Raw genomic sequence first — 10865 nt, forward strand, 5'->3', positions numbered from 1 at the left:
GTAAAAAATTGTTATCCTCAATAATTTTTGCGAATAATACTTTGTATTGTACAAAAAGAGAAACTGTCATAATATAACTCGTATATAATATATAACTTGTGTAATTTACAAAAATTTGTATAAAATTTTATATAGAAAATTATTCGTAAATTTACTTAATTGCACTGCTAATTTGTTCTTTCTACAATTATGATTTTTATGATTGATGTAAAATAGTAGCAGAAAATGAGAATGTATGTTTGGGTTGAGTCATTTTATCTTACGACGCGCGACAAGGCAATTTTGATGTAAATCAACAAAAGGCTATTTATCCCTTTTTCATGCCACGAAGGCAAAGACGGGGGAAGGCAGAGGGCAGAAACGAATTTTCAATTACTACGTACAAAAGAACGAGTAATTCATAGTCTAAAATGTCTTTGCGACATGTACACATTACGAGCGGCGTGGCGTGTGGGCTTGAAAAGATTTCTAAATTAAATTTTGGGATTAGTATCCAGGTTTAATGCGGACAAGTGATAGCAGAAGATGTCCCAAGGGTGTGCTACACGCTACCTTGGTCCTCCTACCAACCCCCATGGGATCATCATACATACGGCCTACTGTGTAAGGACACGACGATGTGCCGTGCTGCCCTCCTCGTAATACTTCACGCGCGTTTCCATTTGCTGAATGTAAACTTGTTCTCTTTTTTCCGTTTCCCCCTCCCCCCTCTCTTCCTCTCTCTCTCTCTCTCTCTCTCTCTCTCTCTCTCTCTCTCTCTCTCTCTCTCCTGCCTGGTTTCTCGAGTTATTGTCAGAAATAGACAAAAAAACGCGTACATAGATCGTGCAAACTGCAATCTTATTATTTAAAACTGATAATGGATGTATAGCAGTACTTGTATACGATCAAACAATTATTTAAAAATTATTTTAAAGTAGGCAATGGTTAGAATATAAAATTTAAAACGATTGATCGCTAATTAATTTAAAACGAAGTTAATAGAAATTTTGTAACATCTTCATTAAAAAAAAATTTATTTACGTCGCTGTAAATTTAAGATTTAGATGTAGTAATAGTAATTATATAAGTTCAAATTTTAATACGTTAATATTTCTATCAGGATTTCTATTAGAAACTACTTTCCCATCCTTAACATTTTTATCTTTAATATCTCTTTTATAAAGTATCTTTTATAAAGTACTTTTTAGTATTTATAATCTTTGTATTTTTAGAAAGCATCTTTTTCTATGCTGTTTCTTTATATTTGTTATTTAACTATGTATAGAATAAAAATGTCTTAAAATCAGACGAAATTAGAATAATGTCTTTATTTTGCAAAGATAGGAAATAAGAAAAAGTGCGAAAAATATGGATTTGTTTGATCTTAACCAAACAAATGTAAAAATTAAGATTTGATAAATAAAATTTTTTAATTATGATAAATAATCTTGTATTAATTTTTTCAGTCAGTAAAGTTGTGTGTGTTGTGTTGTGTTGTGAGTAGAGGGAAAAATTTTTTTTTCTATTTAGACTCTATAGATACCTACTAGAATAGAAACGTTAAGAAATACACACATCTTTATCTGTTTTCATTTTTGAGATAAAAAATATAATTATCAGTGGCGTTCATTGAATTGGTATATCAGTTGTCTGGAAGGCTAAGAAATCGAGCTCTAAGGCCAGGTTTTGACATGAGCTGTCCGACGCAAAACTTAAAGGCTTTGACAGCTACTAAAGCAAAAGCCTGTTTCTGTCTCGCTTTTTAGCACGAGAAACAAGCTGTGTTAGACGAAGGGGTATTTTGAGGGCCGCCATTGGCTATCCACGTTCCTTATTGTCGGTTGCCTGGTAACAGGCCTGCTACGAACACAGGTACACCCCCGATGGCAACCATCCTGCAGCCGTTACTGACACATACACCATCAGACTCGGACGAGCGTAATCCATCACGACACACTAGCAGTAGCAACCCTCTCCGCGGTCTTTCTGCGCGTACACGCACATCCCTCTTTTCATTGCGTCTACATACACTTCGGGGTTTCCCTAAGCACGTAAAGCGCGTATATAGCACAAATACACTTAGCTACCCCTCTTTTAACATGCAACAAAACTTTCAAATTGTCGATTTTTAATGACTATATCTAATATTGGACAACGTCTAATATGTATATATGGATATCTTTAATTTTAAAATTTTATACAAGAGAGAGAGAGAGAGAGAGAGAGAGAGAGAGAGAAAGATAATAAAATAATTAATTATAAATAAATATGCAATATGTAAAACTTAGCATACGATGTTGTTTGTGTAAGAATAGATACTATTTTATATTTATTACTTGTATTACTTCAGAATTTATTCTAACACAAACTACATTACTACTTAGCTATTATAAATTCTTAAAATTATGATAACAAATATTTATATTAATAATCATAAAATTGGATATCTAATGATATCCAATATGCATTGTGCTTGTTGGATATCAATATGATATAAAAGTTTTAATATTTAATATTCTGTTGCAAGACTAAACAAATAATTATTTTTCGAGATTTGTACTCTTTGGCAAAGAAATTTCGAAGATAGGTTGGAGGATATATTGAGAAGGTATTATCTATAATATCGGGATAATATCTAAGAGCAAATTAGATGGTCTGATTAACGCTTCGCGAGAGCGAATTAAATGGTCGTATTAACGCATACATCAGTGCATACGCATAATTGTTTACATAATAGCTAACTAGATTTGATTAATCGATTAGGTTGCGTATTCCTTAAGCGATGCGACGCGACGCGACGCGATGTATCTGTTCAGATGAGATGTTTTCTCATACGAACGATATTGATCACTTTTATATTGTCAAACATTAGCCATGGTAACGAATACGACTCATTAGCAAAATGACATATGATAATTTTATATTTTTAAATTGAATCTTTCACGCTAAATGTCGGTAAATTACTTAATAATTATTTTATTGCCATTCCTTTCTTTACTTTTATTTCTTTAATGTAAGAAAGTAAAAAATTTTTCTATTTACGTAAAAATCCTTATTTTAGGATATATTTCCGTAGAATGGTTCGACGGCTTGAAGTAAACGAGTGTACTTAAAAACTCGGAACAAGAAGGTAACGTGGAACCGAGGGTTTAAAGAGGCCTCTTTACAGAACTGAAAACAATGCATCGCGCAAACTACAAACGTTGTTATACTCCGAACTTGAAATATTTATTTTTTCTTTCTTAGTCTATTTTTCTCTATTACTACATTTAAATGTACTTGACTGCATGCGCTAATTAGATATTCCTGATCTAATTAGGTAATTTGTACAATAAACGTACATCTCTCTCAGTACCCAGTACCTATTAAAATATTTTATAATAAAATGTATATTTGTATTAAAAATACAACTTGTGAATAGTAGCAAATCAAAATTTACATTATTTATATATTTTCATAATAAAAACATAAATTATTGCAATAACAATTTATGTTTAGAAAAAGTTTTATAATATTCATCTTAACTAAAAAATGTCTATATTTATATGAAAATAGCAATGTCAACTAAACGGGGAAAAGTGTTGACCAATTTTCTATGTATTAATGGTGACGTCAGCGAACATTTCAGACTCCAATTAGTCGAAGGACATGTATAATTGGAATTTAGCTCTTAATTACTACTTAATTAGCCACCAGCAGTATCAGCGAGGAACGATGAGTGATAGTAACGAGAGTTACCCTTAGGCAAGAGTTTCATTGTGCACAATGCTTCGGGCTGCTTTTCGCTCGTTAATTTGACATTAATTTACAATTGATAATTATTTTTGGCCAACGGAGCTTTGTTCGTAGCTGGATTTCATTGCAAGCTTTCACGAGTGCCATGTACTTCTGTATATCAATTTGTCGGAAAAATTGCCGTTATTGCCATTGCGTATGCGACAATCATTTTACAGAAATTTGATAAATTTCATAAATTGCAGGCTTTTATAATTGCAACATACAATTTCTTCGACAAAAATGTGTGTGTGTGTGTGTGTGTGTGTGTGTGTGTGTGTGTATATATATATAACGGAAAGATAATTGAGAAGTCAGTTAATATAATTTATTAATTCATTTTAAATTAAATCTATATAGATCTTTGGAAATTATTTTTTAAACGTTTATTTTTAACGTTTTTATTTGTAATAATTAATATTTAATTAATATTTTTAAATAAAAATAAATTATAGTTAAATATAATATTTGTACTTAATTATATTTTCAATACTTTGACTATATACTGCAGTAATCAAATATAGTGCAATACTCAGATACATGTAGTTGATAAAACTATACATATAGTTATTATTGCTAATATTATAGTAGAGCCATAATCATAATTTTATATATAATAATATATAATTATATATAATAATATATAATTATAATTATAAATATCAAACAGTTTTTTTCTGAATGTATATATTATTGTGTTTTGTAATTAAGTATAAGAGAAAATAATATTTTCTAAAAAAACGACTTCAATAAAAAAATTAAAAAATTTTATGCGCACGCAGAAACCAATATATAGTATTAAACCTAAATGAACTTTATTTAGGAATAAAATATTAGTTTAGCTTGTAATAAAGCAAAGTAATGAATTGATAAGGAGGTAAATTATCGAAATGTAAAATTTACTTTTTAGACACATATTTACTAAAGTGGTATTCTGGGTCCAAATCATTGCCAAGTCTGATGTAATAGGTAATTTGATACGTGATGTGTATCTACGCAGTTTCAACATACAGAGCTGTATAATCATCAATTATAGATAATGCTATCAAATAATGAGCTGTGAATTCAGTAAAATATTAATCTCGACACATCTCTGATTTTTGTAATATACAAACATAAATTCCGCTAATTTAACGCTGCTTCATAATTATGTTTTTCTTTTTACTTTTTGTTAAAGTATAAAATTGCAATATGTAAACAATAATGATAAATATTAATAATAAACATACATAAATATATTGTTACTTTCTTAAAGCTATAGACAAAAATTATAAATATTACCACAAAAGTTTTACATGTTCATATTATTACAGGTGTTGGACACAATATAGATTCAGGAAAGGATTTCACGGTAGATGGACTCTCAGGTTTTAGTAAAAAAAAGAAGAAGAAACGTCGTCATAGGTGAGTCTCTGCCAGAAACTTTGTATTTTCCTCTTTAGACCATTTTTTCCAGTGAGATAAGACTGTTCAATACTTTAATGAAAATATCTGTGCTCGTCAACAGCAACTTGTAGTTAGTAAATATATTCTTTATTTAAGGTGGTTCTTTAGCAAATCGAGTTACTATAGAAATGTTTTATTATTTTATATAATGAAGTACCGAAATTGACGTGTGCAAAAGTTCTACAGTAGATTAACAATGAAATAAGAGAGAAAAAAAAAGTTGAATATATAACCTTTCGTATAACTTACAAGGGAAGTTATCCAGATGTCCAATTAGTTTAAAAAAAGTAACGTTTAGAAGTTGTAGTATTCTATCTTATATTAACTAAAATAAGTGCCATTTGCTCGGAAAATTTGATATTTGTTAGAAGATAGTGTTAAAGTTTTTTGTAAGGGGCTCTGAAAATAAATTTAAATAAAATTTTTTCGTAAATTTTTTTTATTTTTAGATTTTTTTACATATGTATGAGTAACATATATAAGGAATACAAAGGCACTTGGGTCTCGATTTCATTGGTGGATTCCAATTTATTTCTAATTTTTCTACTTTATAGTATAACAAAACTTACAATAAAATATTTTTAACGTTTCAAATTCCAATTTGTTGAAAACGTATAATAATACATTAATGAAAATGTATAATAAGTAAGGAAACAAATGTATTTTTATACGTATATACATTCATACAACTTTATAAGTGTATCATACTCAAACGCAATTCCAACTTTGGGACGGATAAATAAAAAAATGTTCAAAATCCATCACTGGAATCGACAAGATTCAAATTTTCCTTTCTATTCTATTTACGTATATTACTCACACGTACGTAGAAAAATCCAAAAAGTGAAAAAAATTATGAAAAAATGTTAAACTTATTTTCGAAGCCATTTATAGCGGATTTTGAATTCATTCCTCTAACAAATTTTCCGAGCAAATGGTACTTATTTTAACTAATAGGAAGTAGGATATTATACCTTTAGTTACTTTTCAAAACTAATTGGATATCTGGGTAATTTCCTTTGTTAGTGACAGATAAGCCCCGCAAACGCTTTTTTTAATAACTGCACATAAATCTTATCATAGACTTTTCTCAATATTATAATAATATAAAAAAATTACGATTTTAATGATCACAAAAAAATTATAGGTTAATGACCATTCTGGAAAGATATTTACGTGCATAAATTTGCATATAAATTTAACCTTGAAAAGTAACTATAATCTCATTCTGTTTTCCTTCGATGAAGATGTTCTCGATTTACTATCGTATGTTCCATACTATTTTATTAAGATATATGTAGTTTTAATATTTTATTTAAATTATGCAGATATTTGTAATTTTGGGTGGGCCCTTGTGAGGCATACTAAACTTGTGGCATTTTTCTAAAAAACAATTTTAATAGTTTTGTATGATTATTGCATATTAGTATAGTTTTTAGTACAGTTTTTTTTTTTGAAACAATAAAGAAAATTTTTTAGTTATTTTATAATATAACTTTACTGTATCCAATTGAAATTTTAAACTTAAAATAAAATGTTACACAAATCCTTCGCGCATTTTCAATTATTATATTATTTGATGAATGTTATTTAAAACAATCCTATACAATCAACATCTGAGTGCAACTACAACTACTACTTTGTAGAAAATACAATTTTCTAATATTTTAATGATTAATTTTTTAATTTAATAATTTCTATATTTTTAATTTTAAAACTTATACTCTCGAAGACACGACTTATACAATACATTCAAATCCCTACAGCACAAAGTTGTAGCGTACTGCTGTAATATTGCAGCAACATCGCATGTTGCAACAATATTGTAAAGATTTTGCAGCGATACTGTTGCAAATTCTGCTGTAGGGTAATTCCGACAAATATGCCGCGCCGGGATTTACGCCGCAGAAGTCAGAAAAAAATAGAAGAAGAGGGGGGAATTTTCTCTGTTACATGGGGGCAATTACTCTCTGTTATAGGCCTTTATGTTACATTAGAATTTTGTTATAATTTCAGTTTCTTACTGTTAATATTAATGAAATTATTGTGAGTTGAATCAATTTATCTGTGTTAAGTAGTGCAATCATAAATTATAATCTAAATAAAATAATTACAGCAAGATGTGCAAAAGACTTAATGGTTATTTCGTGATACATGAGTGTAGAGGAATAGTAAAGCATGTTGTAATAAAATACAAGTACTTTGCTCTTATATTCTTTGTTTAGTTTGTTGTCTTGTATATCCCACCTGTTTGGGATATATGACATTTTTAGGCAGGATTTATGCCCAAAGCATACAAAGTGCGCAGATTGAATTCAATGCACTAAATATAATAAACGCATTACATAAAATATGTACCTCATGTCATAACACTTGTAATACATCTCGGAAGATTGTAATTATTATTTACAATACTTTATATACATATTTATCATTCTTATTTCTTATTTCTCAATAAAACTTTATAAACACATTTTAAAGTTATTTTACGTCTTATTTATATGCTGTCTTATTTATTATTTGAAAATTTTTTATAAGCCATACATACTCCCCGTCTTCCTATGAATAACCATATATCCCACTTTTATGGGATATACAGCAAAAATGTAAGAGTTTATAAAAGTTTATTTTTCAAAAAAAATATAAATATTTCGGATTTCTAATATTTTTTTCATAATAGTAGACAGTATAAAGTTTACTGATACAGATCGTTTACTTTGAACATAGTAAATAATACTTAATAAATTAAATTTTTGATAGGTGCGGTGTATATACCGGAGTTACCCTATGAGAATGTATATACAGTAATATTTTTTATATTAAAATTCTATTTTTTTTTAAATAAAATAGATATATTACAATGATAAATTCTAATAATAAATATTAAGAGACATATTATATTAACAGATTATGGTATTAATAAGTGTGTTATTAAGAAGATTTATCATATACATATTCCGTAATATTTTAATACAATTTTGTTTTAATTTATCAATACAAAATAAAAAAATATTTTATACATGCTGAAATATTATTGGATTATGTATAAATCGGATAGTATATATTATTATTATATTTATATATTCGAGGGTTGTTTGAAAAGTTTCGAACCTCACAACATGAAGATGACGTCAAGACCATATAGTTCTGGAACTATAATCATACATGCTTTGAAATATACCTGTGAAAATTGTAGCCATTTTGGACGCTCAGTTATTGTTTGATTGTCATTTGTGCAAGTCAATGTCAGTATTTTTATCAAAATAGAAAAAATCGAATATCATGCCGTGATTAAGTTTTTGCATTTGAAAGGCAATATACGCTTGAGCAAATTAAAGCCGAATTGGACGCTGTTTGCAAAAACTCTGTCCTATCATTTGCCACCGCGAAAAGATGGACAACTGAATTAAACGTAATTGTACCAGTTTGGCTGATAATGAACATTCAGGACGGCCAATAACTGAGTTTTTAAAAGAGAGGGAGCATCACTGCGAAAAGTGTATCGACATAAAAAACAGACCGTGTTAAAAAATTAAATTAAATTTCGAATTGAAAAAATACTTGTTTCTCTATTAAGCTCAAAACTTTTCAAATGACTCTCGTATATATTATACGTTACAACGTTTATATATATAAAAATTATTGTAATACAAAAAAAATTCTGGAAAAGAATCTAATTAGATATATAAGATAAAGCGAGACTATTCTGTCATTTTCAAACTCAAAATAATATAAAGTTTATGATAACAAGCAATATCTTTTTGCAGTAACAGCTTATGACTACCTTATACAATCATAATTGCTTCTTGAGAGTACATGTATGACCTTTAATATAAACAAAATCGTGAGAAATGGACGAAATAGCGTCTCTGTACCCTATATTTTGCACAGTTACATTTATAATTTAAAAAATGACATTTTATTATATGTATGTACAAGAGCAATTGTAGATATTCTCTAATTGTAATATATAAAACTAAAAATATAATTATCCGTAAAACATATTCTAACATTACAAACTTTAAATTAGCGCTTATTTCAAATTATTTGATATTTTGATACAATCACTGTTCAAAGATTCAAAGTTAATCCTGTAGAATTCAAAAGGATTACACGGCAATCTTTAAACGAGCACACAAAACTGAAGCAAAATTGTCGACGATTTTCGCGTGTCCGCTTAACGAGCGGATGATCGTTCGGGAAATGACTTTCAATTTCGAAGCTTTCGTTCGGCCCACAAAGGCAGATGCCAGCTCGTTCTCCGCGCAACCTACAATTTGTCGAATCGCAAGACTAATTGGACGTCTTGCCGTCAAATTCGCTTCTCCAGTTTCTGTCATATCACGCGCATATGTACCTTCTGGCTGAACACTCGCCTGTCTACCATCGACTGTCCATCACGCGTTGCTAAGTTATACATCCTGCTTATGAAAAAGAAGAAGAAACGAAGAAATCATTGCTTACTACGCATTTGTCTCTCGAATTTCTACATCAAATTTACATCGACAAAACGTATGCCCGTTTGCAACTAATTTTAATAAGCTAATAATGGAATAGATACTTGCGGATACTTAGGAAAATAGACCTGTGACGATTTTGTGCTGATGCACGTTAGAATGAGAGTATGAGAGTAATTTCAAAAGTATTGTCGAGATGATGATTAAATTAAATTAATATTTCTGTCACTGCTAACGTAAAATTGTACATGTATTCTGTCCTTTATAATAAACATTAATGTTGTTATTACATTTAAATAATATAATATGCTTTTTAAATAATAAAAATAAAATACGTCTATTCTTTGCATATAAACGTCATTTTTAATTTCTTTCTTATAAAAAGACACATTTTCAAACATTTATGTAGTATACTAAGTACATAATATTTATTAATATAACTATTAATGTTCGATACTTGGTGTATCTTTCCACAAGAAAATTGTGAAAGCTTATAATTTGGTATTAATGGTGCAATAGCGATGTTCATAAATTTTTAGTTTCATTTAGATTTGTCTGTAGTATTTTTTTATCCAATATATTTATCATAGAAAACATTCGATTAATATAAAATGTTACTTTGCTAGTCAAATATTTAGCAAAGATTTTAATATTTCTGGTTTTGATATTTCTATAGAAATGCCATGCATGCTATTTGAATTTTTTCAGTCTTTTGAGAGAGAGTAGGATAGATTTAAGGTAGAAGCTCTGTAATGGCATATAACTAGGTTCATGTGGTTGTTGCTCCAGGACGATCTTCACGTCACAGCAGCTGGAGGCGCTGGAGGCAGCTTTCAAGGAAGCCCATTACCCTGACGTCTATGCTCGCGAGATGCTAAGTCTGAGGACTGATCTACCTGAAGACAGGATACAGGTAAGCGAAAATAAAAAAATTTATTTTTACTTATAAATTACGATAATTTTATATAGTAAGATAAAGTTGAACACTTTTAACAAATTAAAATTTAAAATAAATACAGATTAATTTAAATTAAAATACAGATAAGTAATTAATTTTAAATCGAAATTAGAACGTTAGAAATTAAGTCTCGTTGAAATCTTTATAGCAATAGGACATCTAGAATATAGGCTACTTTTAGTCTAACTTTCTTAAATAAACTTAAATAAATAGCAAATTATATATATATACTACTATACTACAGAAAA

The 10865-nt window shown here is 28.8% G+C and overlaps 1 protein-coding gene across 1 annotated transcript in view; it reads left to right on the top strand.

The window, feature by feature from the left end:
- LOC108749580 (visual system homeobox 2-like) overlaps positions 1 to 10865 on the top strand; it is a 71584-nt gene that overhangs the window by 36848 nt on the left and 23871 nt on the right. Inside the window, exons 3-4 of the mRNA XM_018488362.1 lie at positions 5070 to 5160; positions 10449 to 10572. Of these exons, the coding sequence (XP_018343864.1) occupies positions 5070 to 5160; positions 10449 to 10572 (215 nt within the window). The remainder of the gene's footprint in view (positions 1 to 5069; positions 5161 to 10448; positions 10573 to 10865) is intronic.

Source organism: Trachymyrmex septentrionalis, unplaced genomic scaffold (assembly GCF_001594115.1).
Source record: "Trachymyrmex septentrionalis isolate Tsep2-gDNA-1 unplaced genomic scaffold, Tsep1.0 scaffold30, whole genome shotgun sequence".
NCBI lineage: Eukaryota > Metazoa > Arthropoda > Insecta > Hymenoptera > Formicidae > Trachymyrmex > Trachymyrmex septentrionalis.